The 20,888-nt window shown below is 38.0% G+C and overlaps 1 protein-coding gene across 2 annotated transcripts in view; it reads left to right on the forward strand.

Moving 5' to 3' along the window:
- Positions 1-20,888, forward strand: part of ADAMTS3 (ADAM metallopeptidase with thrombospondin type 1 motif 3) — a 267,146-nt gene that overhangs the window by 218,580 nt on the left and 27,678 nt on the right. For both annotated transcript variants that reach the window (XM_014847231.3, XM_044766117.2), the window contains 9 exons: positions 8,167-8,250; positions 10,097-10,253; positions 10,984-11,089; positions 11,476-11,619; positions 12,255-12,387; positions 14,615-14,728; positions 16,752-16,897; positions 18,621-18,796; positions 20,247-20,380. In XM_014847231.3, the coding sequence (XP_014702717.1) occupies positions 8,167-8,250; positions 10,097-10,253; positions 10,984-11,089; positions 11,476-11,619; positions 12,255-12,387; positions 14,615-14,728; positions 16,752-16,897; positions 18,621-18,796; positions 20,247-20,380 (1,194 nt within the window). The remainder of the gene's footprint in view (positions 1-8,166; positions 8,251-10,096; positions 10,254-10,983; positions 11,090-11,475; positions 11,620-12,254; positions 12,388-14,614; positions 14,729-16,751; positions 16,898-18,620; positions 18,797-20,246; positions 20,381-20,888) is intronic.

Here is a 20,888-nt window from a genome sequence, read left to right on the forward strand (position 1 = left end):
TCCTGGACCAGTCATTCTAGAAGAGAGTCCCCACATCATGGGTTAAATTAACATAACACGACATCCACAGAGTGTTGTTGCCTCAGAGGTCCCTTTGACTTTTACCAAAAAATCAGTAAAAGTCTTTTTTCCCAGCCTTTATTTTTCCCAGAGTCCTAAAACACAGAAAAAGCTTTTTAGCTTTCTCATTCTTGAAGAAAGGGAATCAATCCCACCTGAGCTTTTGGTGTGCTTCTGCTCTTCCAAAGGCTGAAAGTGTTTGTAAGGCCTTGTAGCTGAATTGCCTAATCTTGGTCCCCCCAAAGCTCCTTTGATGTTTAAAGGAGGTAAAAGCATAATTAACATGAAAAGACAGACTCATCGTTATTCAAAAGAACTATCTGACCCTAATAATCTGCCCTTCTGGAGAACTACTGAAATGGACCCAAATTACCCAAATGCAAGCATTTGCAAAAGTTTTAACAGATTATTGCAGCATTTCAACTGAGTAAGATGCATATTAAGCTGCTAGATGTGAAGGTGGACAGGAAGAGCTAGGTCTGAGAGATGTCGAAAGGACTTGGTAATAGCTTGACTGTACTACTTGGAGAAGAGGTAGGAGTCAAGGATGATTTGTCTTAAATTGTGGTGGAATGGATATTCAGAAGAGAAGAAGGGTTTAGGAAGAAGCCAAGTAAACTTTGAGGTATATAGGTATACTTCCACATGCTTAGATCTGTTTCCAGAGTTGAACAGATGGCTCTGGAGCATGAGAGAGGTGACTCAGTGGTACATACATAAATATTAGGAATTCATCAACCGATAGGTGTTGGTTGAAGAAATAGCAGTAGATGAAATATTGCAGGGAAAGTATGTGAGAAGAAGATCAAAAATAAAACTTTGAGACACTCTGATCTGTGTGAGCTAGGCAGAGAAAAAGGAGCTAATATTGGTAAAGAATCAGAATAGTATAATTGAAGAACATAGTGGTAAACAGTACTAAATGCTGCAAAATATTGTAAATGGGTTATTTTTGCATGATGAAGGAAAATTGAGAATATTAGTAAAAAAGGAAATAGAACTCCAAGAAGGAGAGAGATTGAGTATGGGAAATGGAGTTGATTTTTTGTATCGGATGTCTTTAAGGAAGTGGGAAAGAGCCTTAGAAAAAGATGGAGATTTAACACTGCCGCTGTGACAGAAAGAAACACATAGCTAAGGTATTGTGAAAAGAGAACAGGCGTTGGCATCACATCGACTTATTTGAATTTTGTCTGTGCTCATCACTCAGGGAAAAATTCATATAACTTCTCTGGATCTCAGTCTTTTTCTAAAGTAGTGACAAGGAACTCTCCTTTGTAGGGTTCTCAGCTTTCGGGAGAATGTAGGCTGAGCCTGGGCACTTGCTCTTCTCTTCACCTGGATTTCTCGTTCCCCAGATAGGAGCAGGACCATATCCTTGCTGTCCATGGGTCTCTCTGCCCTGATGACCCAGTCTCAAGTACCTTCTTCCTCTCCCTCTTGTCTTCTATCTATCACATCACTCAGATTTATTTTCTTCGTAGCACCTAGTCCCATCTGAATGACCTTGTCTGCTTATCTTTTTGCATTGATTTATTCTCCCATGCTTGTAGCCTGTTTTACCTGTTAGAATATATTCATGATAAGAGGAGAGATTCGAACTGGTTTACTATTCAGTTCCCTGCCCCAGGACAATTGGCCACATGGCAACTGTTGAGTAAATATTTGATAAGACTATTCATAAAAAGTAGTTATTCTTAATCTGAGATTGGAAGTGAGAGAAGAAGAGTTGGCGGCTTGGAGACAAGTACTAGTAAAAAGAATATAGAGTCTGGGGCTGAGAATCCAAGTAGGTAAGTGTTTGCAACTTTTAGCTCTACAAGAGATAGTGGTAGATAGAGTAATATTTTTTCCCAGTCCATGTCAGAATTCTTTTATTTATTCTTCCAGCCAAAATCACTTAGGCTGTCTTGTCATTACTTGTTTCCCTTCAGTTAACCAAAAGTCTTTTTCTAAAAAAATCATATACACGTACCACTTATTTGCTTCTCTGTGAATAATAATACTAATGATGGCTAACAATTTTTGTGTTCATATTTGAAAGGGCCAGGCACCATTAAGCACTGTACATATATTAGCTCAATTATTCCTCTCCACAATCCTATAAGGATAGTACTATAATTATCCCATTTTACAGATGAGAAAACTGAGGCATGGAGAGGAGTAACTTGCCCAAGGTCATGTAGCTAAGATCAAACCCAGATAGTCCAGCTGCAGAGCCCATGCTCTTAACCACTATGCTACACTGCCTCCGAAGACCTAATCCACTCATCTGAAAGAAAAATGAATGTTGCTTTGTTGAAGCCAGACAACGCTGTTCATCAGCTAGTCAGACAAAGCAGGTCAGACTGTCCTGCCAGGGAAATGTCCTGGGAGAAATTGTCCTGTCCAGGAACAAACCTGGAAGAAATTTTCCTTTCAAGGAAAGGAATACTTGATTTGATTTTACCTTTTTTCCCCCCTCACATCATTGGCAACCCCTTCCAATTTAAGGTCATCTGAAAATTGAATTAATGTTCTATTTACCCCTTCTTTCAGGTAATTTAATAAAGACTCTGGGCTCAACCCTGAACACCTCACAGAAAATCTACCATGCTCCAATAGATCGCCTCACATGGTGAAAGGATATTCAGTTTTGCATAGGCAAACTTTGATTTGCATTATGTAGTGTCAAAAACATGACTTCTTACAATGTTTATACTTAGTGCTTTTCTTACAACCCAAAACACTGGTTATAAATTTCAGTCCTACTTTTCTTTTCTTATTCAGTTTTTCTAGTGATCTACTCTAGGTCCTTTTTTATTTTTTCCCAATATTTTCTTAGAATATCATTATATTGATCATCAAGAAATTCTTATGTATAGTGAATTGAGAGTCCAATTCCTCATTTCCTTAAAATTTACATGAAGGGACATTATGAAAATGAAGTGAAAATTTTAAGTTCTCTCTTTCTCAATATGCTACCACACCAGTTTCTTAAACTCAGGGGTAGCAAATCACTATTAATTCTTCTAAAACCAGAGCTGTTGTGCGTAGTGGCAGTGCTGTGCTCTGCTGGTCTGTGGAAATGTAGCAATATGGTGAAAGCCACTGACTCTGGAGTCACCTGCCTAAGCGGTCATCCTTTGCTCTGTCTACTACCTCTGTGACCTTGGGCGGTTTAACTTCTCTGGGCCTCAGTTTCTTTAGATGTAAAATGGAGATGATGATATCTCTAAAGTTGTTGCAAGGAAACTTGAATTAGTAAAAGTAAAGTATTTAGAACAATGTCTGGAGCCTGGAAAGCTATGTGTAATATTAGGTGTTGTTTTTCTTCATTGTTGATATTGCTATTTATGTAGGAGAAATTGCTTTCCTTGTCTTGGTTCATCTTGACAGACTCAAATGGTTCATTCAGTATGATATTGTAGAGGAGGATGGCATTTCCTCTACCCACTCTAAGTCCTTCTGGCTGGGCTACGAATTAAATTCACATGAGAAAATGAAACAAAGCTTTATAACATGTATACATGGGAGAGGCTCAGGAAAACTGAGCAACTCACCAAAATGGCAAAGGTTCTCATCTTAAATACCATCTTCAGTTACAAAGGAGGATGTTGTGGGTGGGGGGAGTCAGTTATGGGAGATTACCAGAAAAGCACAGTAAACAAAAGTGAGGTTATTATGTAGATTTGAGTCCTCACCTTCTTCATTGATTAAGAGTTTCTAGAGATAAGGTCATCCCCCCTTCCTCCTGGTACAGAGAGGAGACACCTTTCCAGATGGAGATCTTCCTTACAAATATAAATGTCTCTTACAAAGGACAACTTCTACTTTTCAGTTTCTCTCATATCTGCAGTTTTTAAAAGTAATTAGCCCCAAATAATCCTCATACCAAAGAGACATATCTTGGGGTGGCCAATTCCAATCCCTCATGATATGCTTTTAGATCTTTATGTATATAATTTATTGATTGTTAAAATTTGTGATTAACTTATAGCGAGATCATAGGAGTTTCTTTATGCCTCTAAACATAATGTTTTAATGAGATAACACTGAAAAACACTCTAAATAAAAATGTCTTCAGTATTTTTCTTTGCTTTTAAGAGTCAAATGACTCAATATTTTCCTCAGTTTAGAATATTTTTAGATTCTTATTTAATTTTTAGAAAGTTGTTTTATTTGTATGTAAATATAGGAAAAGGCAGACATATCCACTGGTATGTTAGCCCAGCCAGGTGCATGGAGCAGCCTGTCCTTTACCTCCTCTAAAATGCGCATACTGCCATCTGCTGGAAAGAGCTTTTGCACAACATTTAGACAGTATTTTTGAAAAAATTAAAGTGTCAATTGATTTTTCCCATACTTTTTGTGATAATTTAAACTACAGCATTTGTTCAATTGGGATTAAACAAATTTCAAGTCTAAGAGTCTTGAAGTCCCTTTCAGTGAAAACTAATATGTGGGCAGTTGTTTTTTCACTCTTTTCAGGTGCATTATGAAAATACATTCACAAATCTTTAAACCTGTTTGGGGGTTGGTGGAAGGTACCAAAGCACTTTGTGTTTTGCTGAGGGCAGTTGGGTGGCATTTTGTTTGATTTGAACAACAACCCTGTTAAGCAGGCTGAGCAAGTCCAATTATAATTTGCCAATGAGAAAATGGAGGCTCAGAGAGGGTGAGTGACCAACCCAAGGTCACTCAGTTTATCAGTGGCATAGTTGGAACCAGACTCCAGGTCTTTGAATATCTAATCTTGTGGTGCTGATTATTGTTTTTAACTCATCATATCCTATAGGTATCAGAGTATAAGAATATTGCATCCTATTATCAGTAAGGCCTGGCAAGTGAAAAGCAGCCAAATTATTAAGTACATTTTAAAAGTTAATAGTGTATAGGAAGCAACTTTTTTAAACCTTGAAAAGCAAAATAATAAGTGATATCCAGTGGTTTGCATAATACAGACACCTAATATTTGTTGATTTGCCACAATGAAAAACAACTTTCTGCTATGTATAAATATTATTCCCTTATATTTGATTATTTCCACCCATAATAATTTATGTATACCCTGTGATGGTTTCACAAATGTGTGCTGACTCAGAATATTCCATAACTGATTATGGTTTCTATTAGAGCATACTGTTATCTAACTAGCCTGGCATAATAGTGACTTTTGTTAAATAATACTTTTATTTTGGTGAATGGTAAGTCTGATTTTTTAAAAAGTGTTTTTTTATTCCATCATTTTACAATGTAATATTGGCATTGAGAGTATGAATTTTGTCCATTATACTTTCTCAGCACTGTACTGATTGTAAAAATTCACCAAGTATGAATGAATTCACTAATTTAGGGTGATTCTATGTACATTATACTAACTCAAATATCACAGGCTGTTTCTTATTATTACCACCTTTCATTCATTTTATGATTCTAAGATTTTCTGATGTAGGTATTTCCCATAACATTTAGAATTACAGTTGTCACTGCTACTACTATAGTTGTCACTTAATACAGTGGCTGAAAGTGCCTCCTGCTCCTCCAGCACCTCTCCTCCAGAAAGTAATTCACTTTTTTAAAAATCTACCCATTTTTCTTTAGTTTAAAATTTTACTGTTCCCCCATTTTGTGCACTTACTAACATTGCTTTCAGCCTTTTTTTTTTTTTGCATTGAATGCATTTACATTTCAACTACATGCAGCAAAGTACATATTATAACTTTGTGAGTGAAGCCATCTTGCTAATTCGAAACAGCTGCCTTACAAAAAGTCTCTTGGAATATCCATGAGTCTCTAGACAAATGTGTTAGTGACAGGCCTGGCTTGGACATTTTACTTCTGTTGGAACTATAGCGTTAGGAATTTCTTATCAGATAATTAACCCAGGAGAGAGGGAGGATTCAGTCTTCCATTAATCAGTATGAGATGTGGAACTAGATAAGAGAATGTGCCCATGACCAAAAAAGTCATAGGAAACCACAACTATTTGTCCAGCGTTCAATTTTTCCTCATACTGACCTGAAATCTACCCCTTTAGTAGTGTGAACCCATGGTTTTTAGTTTATTTTCTGTAGTTATACAGAATAAATCGAACCTCTTTTTCGTATGGTGGTTATTAAGTCTTTCTAGATTTTTCTTTGTTACTTCCCACACTCTAATTTACTTTAATGTCCCTCCCTCCCTCTCACTCATAAAATTTTTGAGCAATTTGTTTGCATGAATTAAATCTTTTAATTCTTACCCCAACCCTATGAGGTTGTATTCTTATTATGTCCATTTGATTGAGGCACAGGAAGATGAAGACCACACAAGCAATGAGGAGTTCAAGATGCCAACTGAGACTATTAGTAACTGGTGTCAGGCTCTTAGCCACTGCATCTCCCAAGCCATCCTTTACATGATGCATTTTCTAGGCTCCTTGCTCTTTTCTCTTCTCTGGACACATTCGTATTTTTCAACATCTCTCTTGTAAGATAGAACAGTCAAAATGAACTCAGTACTTCAGGGTGCTCTGGCCTGTAGTGGGACAACTTCGGTATGAGCTACCTGCCTGCACACTTGTGCATGCAAAAGTGCAGTACAGATTTTTTCCACTCCTTGGCTTATCTTGAACAGGTATTAAATTGGGTCTTACCATTCTATGCATGTGTGTGCATTTGAAAATGTGTGTGTCTATATATACATGCATTTTTCCACTTAAAAGGGCTATACATCCTTTCTTGTTAAACTACGCTTTCTCATTTTTAGTATATATGTCCTAGCTTAATCACCTCTTTCACCTCCATCTTAGCTGTTCTTCCCTTTTTTGTTCCATCTATAAATTCAGTAAGTGCCTTTAGTCTACAATTAAGGCCTTGATTTTTTTCAGGTGTTCTGTGCAGTGCCATTAGATTCTTGAAATATTTCATTTGAGATTTCTTGGTTCTTTCTTGGTCAGTGTGGCAATTCACAATTTTATACTTCATGCATTTTTTTTTTAGAGCATTCTGTCATTTTTGAGTTATATTTCTTTTTTAAAACCTCTCTCAATGAGAGTATGCCTGTCTTTTCTCTGTAGGTTTTAAATTTGCTATGCCTACTGTCCAAACCTCCTGGATCTCAAGTTGAATTGCAGTTGGTTTTCCATCCCTCTTTTAGTTATTTTGACAAATATTGAGTCCCTGTTCCTGGGAACAGCTGAGAGCTTTGTAATCTAGCCAGATAACTCCACCTTCCCCATTCCTGCCAGCATTTGCCGACTTGCTAAGCAATCTTTATTCACACTGATTTTGCACTGCCTTAATCAGAAGACACAATGACATTCCACTTTAGATTCATAGCTGCCAATAATTTACTGTGTGTTTTTGCATGTCAGTTAATCTCTATGTCTTCATCTTCCTCATTTGTATAAATCTATGTTGGATTATGACTTCTGAGGTTGCTTAAATTCTATCATCTGTGATATTAAAGTTTATCAAGTCAACTTTGCTATTCTGAGCTATTTCCAGGACTGATATTCATCTGATATGCACTCCTACTGTCACCTTAGTAATGCAAATATTGAAGGACTTCTATACTATAGGACTTCTAAATAATAATTGCTTCAGGTGCCCTACTCGTGAGGAGGGAGGGGGCTTATAGGGCCACCCACTCACTGGCCTGCAGATAGACCACCACAGTTTCTGCTCATTGACTCCATGTCCATGGGTTCCCCTAACCAGACGTAGCACCCCTAGCGGGCAAATGCCTGCTGTCTATCTTCCTCCACGTGGTTGCAGGCACTCATAGCTAGCAGAAACTTCACCAGAGTCACTCTCCTGTGTTTACTTTTGGTGAATATTATGTGTGGATTATAACACATGTGGACTCTTTCTAATACTACAATAGCTTAATGAAGCCCTTTTAAAGCATATTCTCTATGTTCATGGTACTGTGGGGTTTATAAAATCAGTAATTCACGTGTCCAAGAATTATTCCAAAGCTAAAGGTAAGTGATTTTATTTTAAAGTTCTGCTTAAACTAAATTTTTAAAAAAGTGATTAGACACTAGTACTTGGGATTACATGGCTGATCCCTTAAATGTTGCGCATCTCATGAAATCTTTTGTGTGGCTTTTCCTTTAGTAATTATCTGCTTTGTTTCTAGGTGAATGAAATTTACCATGATGAGTCCCTGGGAGTGCATATAAATGTGGTCCTGGTGCGCATGATAATGCTGGGTTATACAAAGGTAAATTGTCTTAAAATGTCTTAACTATGAACATTAAGGACTGGGTTAACAACCAGAAGGTTAAATTGCTGAAGCTGTAGTGAAAGTGGCACAGATATGTCTCCTGTAGACCGCAGCGCTCTGAACTCAGGAAGAGAAACTGCCACAGTGAGCGGAGATCTCTAAATTTGAGCAGATAATGAATGATTTTTGTGCTAGTACCATTTGCTTTGTTTACTGCTGTCTAATGGAGTTGTAGACAGTTGTCTTGACTTTAGGCATGGCTGCATGAATGAAAATAAATGAATACCAATTTGAGGGAAGAGAATTTCCTCAGTCTATCATTATCGTCAAATTTGTGATTCATTTATTCATTCAGAAGATCTTTATTGAGTGCCTACTGTGCGTCAGCTGCTTTCTAAGTGCTTCGACTATACCACTGAAGAAAAACAACACAGGTCCTTGCCCTCTCATGATTTGTTAAAAACAATATTTTTACATGTATATCTTTCTAAAGAAAAGTGAAGCACACGTGAATATTTTTCATTTAAAAGAGCTTTAATTCTTTTGAAAACAAAAAGTCGGGTCAAAATGCACACAATAGGCATTTCATGTAATGTAACTAACTTTAGCTGGCTTTAAAATGGCACTAGATGTGTCCTTGTCCTTGGAAATAATGAAATAGTTTCTCCCCCTGAGGAGAAAACGTAGGGACAATGACAAACTTGGCAATTTTCTTGATGTTTAAATAATTACATGCCCCCTCTCCCATAATTAATTCTACTGATTATGAAATACTAATGAATTATACATTTAGCAAACAGGAAAAATCCATGTGTTTGTATTTCATTATGTATGTAACAGCTACTTTTCATTTTCTGATGAGAAGGTGTCATTGGTCTTTGGCTTATACCGTAAAGCTGACCTAGTAACATTGACTACAAGTCAATTCCAGCTGGAGATGTTAATAGCCTTCAAGTGGTTGTTAAATTATTTGCTTGGAGAAGTATGTGATCAACATATAACAAACCAAGCTAATTTCATTAAGAATGTAAACACTGATAATAACATTTGCTGAAATGTAACAAAACTCTCAGTCTGTCAGCCAAGTAGGGACTAGTTTGGCGTTCTAAGTTCAATTTCTCATTCCATCAGAACTACTCTGGGAAGTGTGGCTCCTCAATTCTTCAAGGGTGGGCCCTTTTCCTCTGAACTTTTGACTCCTAACCATAATATGATAGTAGCAACATTCCAATCCAGCTATTGGAACTGCAAGATAAGTTAACCCTTCTTCATTACTGTGGTGTTAAAGAAAAGAGTAGTTGTTTTTTTCTGTGCGGGGTTTATATAATTTGACTGCTCCCATAAGAAAAGACTTGACCAGCTTTGCCAGCTCATTGAAGAACTTATATTCTTCCCATTTGCTAACTAATTCTGGACCAAAAAGAAAAAGAAATCGTAACTAAAGATGTTTCACTTTAACGGCTCTGGGAAAAAAGTCTCATGCCCAAATCTTTCCCTCTGTTTTTGTTCTTAATATCTTTGACACTAAGAATCTAAGCTGAATCAGGAAATATTTAGATTACTAGGATTCTTACCCAAATAACGAATATTGAATTGCCTCACAATAGCAAATCTCAGCTTCAGATGTTCCCATAAATGGTATCAGTCACCTCTCACATCATAAAGATATCCTTCACGGGCATTTAGAATTCCCAAACAAAAGTGGATATCTAAATAAGCCCCCAATAATATAATTGTACATTATTTAATTACTGTAATCCCAAATGTTAACTTCACAGAAAGTTGTTAAAGGAAGCCTTTGGGAAAATGCTATCTATGTCTTTAACATATTGTTTCCTCTTAGTCCATCAGCCTCATAGAAAGGGGAAACCCATCCAGGAGCTTGGAGAACGTGTGTCGCTGGGCTTGCCAACAACAAAAATCTGATCCCAACCACTCTGAACACCATGATCATGCAATTTTCTTAACCAGGCAAGACTTTGGACCTGCTGGAATGCAAGGTATTTCCATTAATATGTAGAAGAAAAACTTTAGGGCATGACTTTTCAAAAGTCATCCTAAATCATGGAGTCTGTTCAAATGTTCAGATCTCTGCCACCACTTTCCACCACGCATCAGGCAAGAATACATTTTCTTTCTATTGCTTCCAGTGACTTCTTTGGAATTCACGATGTTATATACCATTTAAATACTAAGATAAATTATACTTGCCTTTAAAATAATGGTTGTGCATTTGGGGTTTAGGGTGATGCTGTAAAATGCAGTGTGATTTCCAATAACTGTTTGGAATGGGAAAGGAGATGCCATAAGAAATGACTGCTGCCAAAGAGCTTTCTTCCAAAGTCAGCTTACATTTATCTAATAAATTCTGATGCAGACTTTGGAAAAAAGTAGACTGACGATTTCCTTTTCAACGTTGATGGAATTTCTGGCTCCCTTCATCAGCTCTATGATATGAAGGACCATTCACTACCCCAGAAAGACAGGGCTTAGTTGGTGAGCCCAGGCAGTTCCTTCCCTTCGGAAAGGAGAAAATGCAGACCCAGTGAATCTTTTTAGAGCCCATTACCTGTGGCTTTCCCAAGAGAATATGGCACAGTGTTAACAGTGAAATAATACTACCTCTGTTTCCTGAAAATGTTTTTTTTTTTTTCTAGGCAAAGTTCCAGTAGTAATTCTTAATGGGTTTTCTCATAAAATGAAAATAAAAGTAATTGTTATTCTCTACAGGATATGCTCCAGTCACAGGCATGTGTCATCCAGTGAGAAGTTGTACCCTGAATCATGAGGATGGTTTTTCATCTGCCTTTGTAGTAGCTCATGAAACTGGCCATGTGTAAGTCACAGTTGACAGCCATAAAGCAAAAAAAGGTCTTTTCTTTGCTGCTTCTCTCAGCATTGTTTGCGCTTGGGGCAGAAAGCATGCCAGCATGCAGCTCTCCTCCGCTGCCAATTGTGAGGAGCTGAAAACAGTGAGGAGGTCATGCACTGAAACTAAATGAGTGACTCTGGCTTATAGAGATACTCCTGCACTTTTCATAGCTATAGAATAAGCAAGGCATTTCTGTCACATTGCTTTCTATTTCACAGTTTCTGTGACTCCTCCATGAAAGCCACATTAACTTAAATACATACTTCTTTGTATTATTTTCAAAACAAAAATTAGGCAAAAGCTGTGGCCCCTTCTGATTCTTACCAGTGAGGTCTCACTTTGTGTTCTAGGCTGGGAATGGAGCACGATGGACAAGGCAACAGGTGTGGTGATGAGACTGCCATGGGAAGTGTCATGGCGCCCTTGGTGCAAGCAGCATTTCATCGTTACCACTGGTCCCGATGCAGTGGCCAAGAATTGAAAAGATACATCCAGTATGTTTCCTCCTGCATGTCATGAGAGCATTTATGTTATAGCAGAAATACAGGCAGGAAGCTGACTCTTAGGACCTTGATCATAACAAAACTCCCAGCAAAGGAAAACTGTTGTTCACAAGCAACATTTTCTTAGGGCTCAGACCACGTGGCACAGCGATTCCATATGTAATCACAATATTTTAAGCTGTAAGCCTATAATTTAAGTCAATTTCTAATTGTGATTTCCTTTTAGTAAATTATTTATGGAACCTTTGATTAATGGTCAACCTTGAGTTGAGGATGAGGAGAGGATGGCCCTGGGATGTCTATATAGTGTACCACCAATACCCTACAGCATAGGTTTCGGGATCTGCCCTGCTGAGTTATGTGGGTGTTCAGCTCGGGACATGAGTAAGGCTGTCACAAGTCTACTGCATTCCTAAGTCATGCCTGGCTTATTTTCCTGGGATGAATAAGGATGAAGGGTCTTTTTCTAAATGGAACTGAAACAAAAAACCTTAAAAGATATGCTTTTGTAAACTTGCTGTATAATCTGATGAAATTCCTGAGTATGTAACCAAAGAATACTTTTCCATCAGCACATGATAAAAAAAATGAATATTTAATTACATGCAATATTTTTCTTCCTACAGTTCCTATGACTGTCTCCTTGATGACCCTTTTGAACATGATTGGCCCAAACTCCCAGAACTTCCTGGAATCAATTATTCTATGGATGAGCAATGTCGTTTTGATTTTGGAGTTGGTTATAAAATGTGCACTGCGGTATGTTACTCACAGTCCATTTAGATTTTGTATTTTGACATCTGTTTGCATAGCTCCTGTTTGGTGAGCTTTGCAGACTCACTGGTGCAAGTAAAAGAATATCTACTCATGATTTTGTGTTTCCTGTGTCCCTACATGCTAAAACTAAGTGCTTTAAGTACACTATTTTATTTAATCCTTGTGACAGACTAGAAGGGAGTTGGTGTATTTTTATTTTACATATGAAAAACCCAAGACTTACAGAGATTAAGCAACTTGCTTGAATCACACTTCTAGTAAATAGGGGAGCTGAATGTTGAAACCAATGTTGTCAGTCTCCAAAACTTTGTTCTGTTGCTCCCTTGGTTTTTGTGACCTTCAGAGATGACTTTTAAGCCTTAGATAGGTGGCTTTGTATTAGCTTGTTTGCCAAGATTCCATGTAGCTGTGACCATTTGGCAAGGTTGTGCTGGTATGTTCTTACATGTGAATCATATGGAATAGCATGGAGGTGAGGAACATGGGCTCCGTAGGCAGACTGGGTGGGTCATCAGGGCCTGAATCTGACACTTAACTAGATGTGTGATTTTGAGCACCTTACTTAATCTGTCTAGCTTAGTTTTCTCATGTGTAAAATGTAGATAATGATAGTATTTATCTCATAGGATGGGTGTCAGGATTAAATTTGATAATGTAACTAAAGTGCTTAGCATAATGCAGGCAACATAGTAAATGCTCGCTGAAATCCATTAAAGCCAGTCTTCCATGTGGCTATTCAGATTAGAGGGATGTTTCATTAAATTTCCGTGTTGATCTTTAGTACTTCATCAGAAAAAAAAAGAAAGGATGGGCTTTTTATATGTTGGAGCAAAGCCTTATGTGTTAGAGCAAGAAAAATAAGTATTCCATGGTACTGAAAAGAAGTTGATCTGCTGTTTGAAACCTTCCATATGCAGATTTCTAGAGCCATTTAGTCTGTCTATAAGCTGTACATGTCAGCTCCTAATTACTGGCATTAATGTTTTAGTTCTGAGAATTTTAAAATCTTTGGCTCAATATCATGGAAAAGTACAATTGCTACATTAAGTAATAGAAAGTAGAACAAAAAACTCAGGTCCAAAATGAGTACTAATTTAAAAAAAATCTGTGGCCATAAGGCTGTATGTGCGTAATTAGTGGTGTAGGTAATGAATATGTGGATATACTGGTGTTTGACATTTTTTAAAAAAATCTATCTAAAGAATGGTAACATGTTTATAGTTAGAGAGCAGATGAGTAAAGAGCACATACAAATATGTGTGTGTGCTTACACATACATTTGGGTATTATAATGTGGTGTTTTGGGAAATTAAAAAACCTTCTGAAGAGTGAGAAAACTAAGACTCTAGTCTGGCTCTGTTAGGTCTTATTTGTAATATAGTTATGGCCTTATCTTGTAACCCATATTTTGCAGCCATAGATTGTTGTGAGGATCAATACATGGAAAGTACTTTATAAACCACGTGAATATATTGTGATAGTTTGTTACACCAGGAATACATTATTTTCATAAAAAGTTTGACAAATATTTTTTGCTTTTAGTCAGCTCATTATGATGGGAATTTTTATTATTTATATCTGACTAGTTCATACCTACAGGAATAGAGGGAAGCCATTTTGTTGTTGTTGTTGTTGTTTGGTGAGGAAGATTGTCCCTGAGCTAGCATCTGTGGAGTCTTCCTCTGTTTTGTATATGGAATGCCAGTACAGCATGGCTTGATGAGTGGTGTGTAAGGTCCACACCTGGGATCTGAACCTGCAAACCGCCAGCCGCTGAAGCGGAGCGTGCAAACTTTAACCACTACACCACCAGGCTGGCCTCATGGGAAACCATTTTGATAAGCTTGAGAGCTGCAAAACCATTATAATAAGTTTTCATATTTAAAATGTTCATAATAATTACTCTCTTAAAAATTCCAGTATTGCCTATTTGAAAACCAGAAAATAGAAATGGCATGCAGAAATATTAAAAATTAACCAAAGAATTCTAGACAAATCATTGTTTATCATTGTTATTTTAGAAAAGTAGAATAAAAGTATTCTCTACTTGATATTCTTAGGCAGTATTTTTTTCTTAACATGACACAACTTTGACTGTTAACTTGAAATTAAAATATCCAGGAAACATGACATGAAGACACTGTAGAGAAGATTTTGTTGGTGCATGTCTTGCCATCTATATTTCACTGAGATTCTGATTCTCTTCTAGTTCCGAACCTTTGACCCATGTAAACAGCTGTGGTGTAGCCATCCTGATAATCCCTACTTTTGTAAGACTAAAAAGGGACCCCCACTTGATGGGACTGAATGTGCTGCTGGAAAAGTGAGTATATCCATTTATACAATGAAGATTTAAGATATGTTGCATAATAATCATCTTTAAAAGTCTAGAAAATGGTGAATGTGGCTGTATCGTCATTTTTATGAAAACTATAGTGCATGAGGTTTCAGTACGGTAATGCACTAACACGATTTCCTAGAGCTGCTGTAAAAAGTTACCACAAACTTGGTGACTTAAAGCAACAGAAATTTATTCTTTCACAGTTCTGGAGGCCAGAAGTCCAAAATCAGTTTCACTGAGCCAAAATCAACATGTGGGCAGGACCATACGCCCTCCAGAGGATCTAGTGGAGATCTGTTCCTTGCCTCTTCCAGCTTCTAGTGGCTGCCCACATTCCTTGACTTGTGGCCGCACCACTCCAGTCTCTGCCTCTGTGGCCACATTGCCCCCTTCTCTTCTATGTGGGTAAACCTCCCTCTGCCCCTCTCTTATAAGGGTAGATGTGATGGTATTTACAGCCCACCTGGATAATCGAGGATAATCTCCCCATGTCAAAATCCTTAATTTAATTACATCTGCAAAGACCTCTTTCCAAATAAGGTAATATTTACAGATATCGGGGATTAGGAGCTAACGTCTTGGGACTATATTCAGCTCACTACAGATGGAATAGGAAGCAGTAGTTCAGCAGAATATCTGGGCCCCAGCTAGTGGGATTTGATTTACTTGCTGGCATCCCACTTCTTGTGAAAGTTGTCCAGAAATAAAGTCATGTGAACTTATACAGAAGATTTGGCCTTGCTCCCTGGGGAAGGATGCCCAGAGGTTTTAAATCTCAAGTTGTGTAGTCAGGATTCAATGCTCAGAAACTGGCCAAGTGCCAAGCTACGCTACTCAGGAGGGGAAAGATCACCAAACCCAAAACAAAGGCATGTTAAGAAATCAAGCTGAGGAGGCTTAACTAGTTTGGAAATAAGATATTATAGACAGGACCAAAAGCTGGTAAAGAAGATCTGCATAGCTTTTAGTTCTTTTAAAGCCCATTAAAGCTCTGTTTCACATGTGTATAAACTATACTTGCTATGAGAATTGCAAGCATAATAATAACAATAAAACCTGCCCTCATTTGTGTTTAAACTGTGTTAAGCACTATGCTAAACACATTACATACTGTGAGTTTGCTTTGGGAAAATTCAGTATTACAAACTTGTGACTCAAAAAACAAGAGCAACAATGAATTGGTTCATTTTTGCTTTATGAAAAAGATATCCTATAAATCAACTCTGAACATCCAACTTCCCTAGATAGATTTGGGTTATATTTGAATTTAGCAAAGTTGAGTTTTAAGTTTACTGTATGTAGTATAAAAAAGCAAGTCCAAATATTGGAAGAGAAAAGAGCTAACGCCTTCTGAGCACCTGCTGTATGCTGGGCTCGGTAAGCTCTGTGCCTCTGTAGGATGCCCATTTTATTACTTCCGGGTCGGATGGTCGTATACTACTCATTATCCTTTCCAGGCCCCAATTTTTCTCGTCTATAAGATAAGGATCATATATCTGCCCTAGCTACTTCTCAGAACCATTATGAACGAAAATTTTTTAAAGTATGCAAAAGTGCTTTGAAAGCTGGATCTATTGTGAATATATTATGTTAATTATTTTCTAAGTTAAGGCGTATATTTTCATGTCATTATTTTAAAGGGGAGTAAACTGCCTTTAAAAACTCCCCATAACATAGATAATGAGGGATGAAGGGTGGAATAGCACCTACTGTGCAAGTTGGGTGCTCAGATAATTCTTACTGTTTATGACACTGGTCAATGTGTCCTTTAAAAACTTGTCTGAGTGAATGATATTTTTTCATTTTCATTTTATACTTAACACTGCAAGTCTAAATTACCCTTTGTATAGGGCACCTTATAGTTATAATTGCTTTTGGATAACCTTAAACACATTTTCACTTGGGAAAAAAAAGAAATGAAGCCCTTCAGTTGGCAGTTCTTACATAGCAACTTCAGCTTTACATGTGTGTAATTTTCATAATTGCCTTTTTTCATTTTCCTAAGTGGTGCTACAAGGGCCATTGCATGTGGAAGAATGCTAATCAACAAAAACAAGATGGCAATTGGGGATCATGGACCAAATTTGGCTCCTGTTCCCGGACGTGTGGAACTGGTGTTCGTTTCAGAACACGCCAGTGCAATAATCCAATGTGAGTATAACCCCTGTAATTTGAGTTATTTTGGTTATAACCCCTGGTTATTTTTGGATAGACTAGAAAATGCTTCAATATGATGTTATTAATATTCTGTTTCATGAAATACATATAAAATACAGAACATGAAAACAAAGGGCTTGACTGTCTATTTTGGTTTTGATTTTGATAAATCTCCCTTTATCAGTCTTGTGAAGAGTAGTCAATGATGAAGATGAGAGGCTCGAGTGAAGATTAGAGATTTTTCGAAAAAATTGCTGCTTAGGAACATTAAGGAGCTGAGCAGAGCAAGCAGATTACGGTGTTCTTAAGGCCTGGACACGGTGGCTGTGAGATCGCTGGGAGAAGCACAGGCGTGTCGGGGCGGAGCAGCACCCACCAGGGGGCTCATCCACCCCAGGGTTACGCGGGGAACGCTTCAGAGCAGGGCACAGAAGGATGGTGAAGGAAAGCCAGGGATTTGGAGGGAGAATTATCTATTGCTTCACTCAGACCAAATTGACTGAATCCCTTTGTCTGCCCAGCAAACTTTATTTTTTGAAGGAAAAAATAATTGAAATATTAAACTTAGGACATTTTTCCTTGTCTGGAAGCTTTAATGTGTGGGCAGCTCTTTCTCTCTGTCTCTGCCAACAGGATGGCTCCGAGCATGTCTTTTATAAAGACTGAGTGTCACATACCTGTCTTCTCAGGAAGAAATGATGGCTGTATTAGTAGAAGTAATAAAACAATAAAAATTATAGTAATAAGAGCAGCTAAAGTTTACTACGAGCCACGCTCTAAGTGTTTAAAATATGTTCACTCATTTAATCCTCTCAAGTTTTTTCTAAGAAGGACAGGATTTTTTTCCAAAGATTGGCACCTGAGCTAACAACTGTTGCCAATCTTTTCTTTTTTTTTTTTTGCTTCTCCCTAAAGTCCCCCAGTACATAGCTGGATATTCTAGTTGTGAGTGCCTCTGGCTGTGCTATGTGGGACACCACCTCAGCATGGCCTGATGAGAGGTGCCATGTCCATTCCCAGGATCCGAACCCACAAAACCCTGGGCCCCCGAAGCAGAGCGCACGAACTTAACCACTTGGCCACCGGGCTGGCCCCAAAAGACTGGATTTTTATTTCCATTTTATGTATGAAGAAACTGAGGCATAGAGCTATGATCACAGTTCTCTGATTGCATCTACATGTTCTATACATGATAGAAAATATAATTTTCCTGAGTCCATATGTATGTTATTTCTTTATATACTTTCACCATGCATTTAAAATACACTGTTTGAGGGGCCAGCCCAGTGGCATAATGGTTAAGTTCGTGCGCTCCACTTCAGCAGCCTGGGGTTTGCGGGTTCAGATCCCGGGCATGGACTTGCACACTGCTCATCAAGCCATGCTGTGGTGGCATCCCACATACAGAATAGAGGAGGACTGGCACACACATTAGCTCAGGGTCAATCTTCCTCACCAAAAAATAATGAAATAAAATATACTGTTTGAAAAGCTGATTTAAATTGTTTTGTTTTTTACTCCCCCCTCCCCATCCCCACTCCCTCAGCGGGGAAAGGATAGTGCTTTTGGGAAGGGATTAAAATTAGGACGTATGAGTTCATTCACTTTGTGCTGGCAGCTCAGAAGCTCTGGCTTTCTGCCCTCTAGTGCTGTGTCTGCAAGCTTCAACTGCTGGACCAGAGCCAAAAGGCCTTTTGAAATGTTGTCTTTTCCTTAGGCCCATCAATGGTGGTCAGGATTGTCCTGGTGTTAATTTTGAGTACCAGCTTTGTAATACAGAAGAATGCCAAAAACACTTCGAGGACTTCAGAGCACAGCAGTGCCAGCAGCGTAACTCCCACTTTGAATACCAGAATGCCAAACACCACTGGTTGCCATATGAACATCCCGACTGTGAGTAGAGGCCTGCTCTTTTCCTGCTGTGCGGATGGTTACTTAGAGTCTAAGCTTTGCCAACCCCAGTCCCTTGGACTCTTGATCCCTGCTTGGTAACTTAGAAAGCCTGGTGCTCATAGGGGTAAGTCCTTCTGGGTTTCCAAGAATAAGGCTAATGTACTCCTTTGTCAAGAGAGGTGAGAATTGTGGAATAGTTCCTGGCAAGCAGCACTACCACCATCGCTACTGAAAAGGCCAGTGGAAAGCAAGACATGGGAGAGAGATTGAGTTTCCTCATTCCGCTGAAATCCCTCTACGAACAGATGCTTTCGGAATGTTGTGATCTTTCCTTTCCGAATAACTAGAGAAAAATATAGTTCTTTTACCATTGAGTCAGGAACAAGAAAAGGACCGCTATTTAATAATAAAAATAACTTCCTAACCTTTTACTTTTGTACCGTACACTAATTATTAAAAAATACACTTGGAAATTCCATTTTAGAGTTTCACTTTTACCTCTGAATTTTCCAGTAAATGTGTTCAAATAGGAGCTTCTTGCTATATTTCTTATTTGGGTGAATATAAAAGAAACTAATTATATGGTTATCGTGTGATATAATACACTGCAAAGTTCACTTTAAAAGCTGTTTTAAAAGAAAGATGCATACATATAGAAATTAAAAGTTTCAATGCATTAAAAAAGAAATGAATCATTTTGATCTATTTTGGTGGAGCAAGCCACATAAATTATATGAAATTTAATTAAGCAGATCCTACCATAGGCAAAAGCTATACTAGGTCACTGGCTCAAATGAAAGAGAAACTCTGAGTGCTGTAAGTGTCACTAAAGCTAAATTGGTTCTGATGAAGAGCGCTGGTGAAATCTAGGGTGGCCATACAACCTGATTTGCCTGGGACAGTCCCAGTTTATACCTATTATCCCTGTGTAATTATTATTTTTTTTTACACTGTTTAAACTATTTCTTTTTTTTTTTTTTAAGATTTTATTTTCTTCCTTTTTCTCCCCAACGCCCCCCGGTACATAGTTGTATATTCTTAGTTGTGGGTCCTTCTAGTTGTGGCATGTGGGACGCTGCCTCAGCGTGGCTCAATAAGTGGTGCCATGCCCCCACCCAGGATTCGAACCAATGAAACACTGGGCCGCCTGCAGCGGAGCACACAAACTTAACCACTTGGCCACGGGGCCAGCCCCATCCCTGTGTAATTATTAATAGACCCCCTTTTCACTCTCAGAAGTATCGCAATTTAGCTGTCAAATCAGATGGTCACCCTGGTTAAAACAAATATGACAAACATGCATATTTTCCCCCTACTCTTTATTTATTTATACAATATTTCGTTTTCAGGAAACCACGTTGAAACTTTATATTTTAAAAATAAAATAAACTGTACTGTTCAAATAAATTATTTTGTATAAATATTTGATTTAATCCTCCATTTTATGCAGCCAAGAAAAGATGCCACCTTTACTGTCAATCCAAAGAGACTGGAGCTGTTGCTTACATGAAACAGCTGGCGCACGATGGGACTCGCTGTTCTTACAAAGATCCGTACAGCATATGTGTGCGAGGAGAGTGTGTGGTGAGTTCAGATGGCTTCCTACCCCAAAGCTTCCTGCTGTATTGGGCAAATCTACTTTTACTCTCCTTCATCTGCATATTTTCAAAAATTTGTAAATTCTTTCTTATCTGTGAAATCATATTATCATGAGAATCTATCACTAGTTCAGTAGCTAAACTAAATTTGGGAGAAATTGCACTTAATAAAATCAAACTTTGGTCGGTGGTAGAATCAAGACTGAAATGTGGTTTTCCTAATTTCCAGCCAAATGCCTTTTCTAAGTTACTCTGATGCGTCTAGACTGGGAATACAACAATTTGAGCGTGATGCCTTTGCTTTGAGTGTTACTGGTAGCCATCTGCTATTAAAATACAAGGTCTTGCAAATCTTTCACAATTCTTCCCCTATTGTACAACACTAATGTTCCATTGCTTTAAATACTGTTCTCTGAACCGACTTGCCATGAACATACAACTTCTTGGCTCCATTCTAATCTCTCTGCATTCTTGAAATGCCTTTCCACACACTG

Source organism: Equus asinus, chromosome 3, assembly GCF_041296235.1.
Source record: "Equus asinus isolate D_3611 breed Donkey chromosome 3, EquAss-T2T_v2, whole genome shotgun sequence".
Classification (NCBI taxonomy): Eukaryota; Metazoa; Chordata; class Mammalia; order Perissodactyla; family Equidae; genus Equus; species Equus asinus.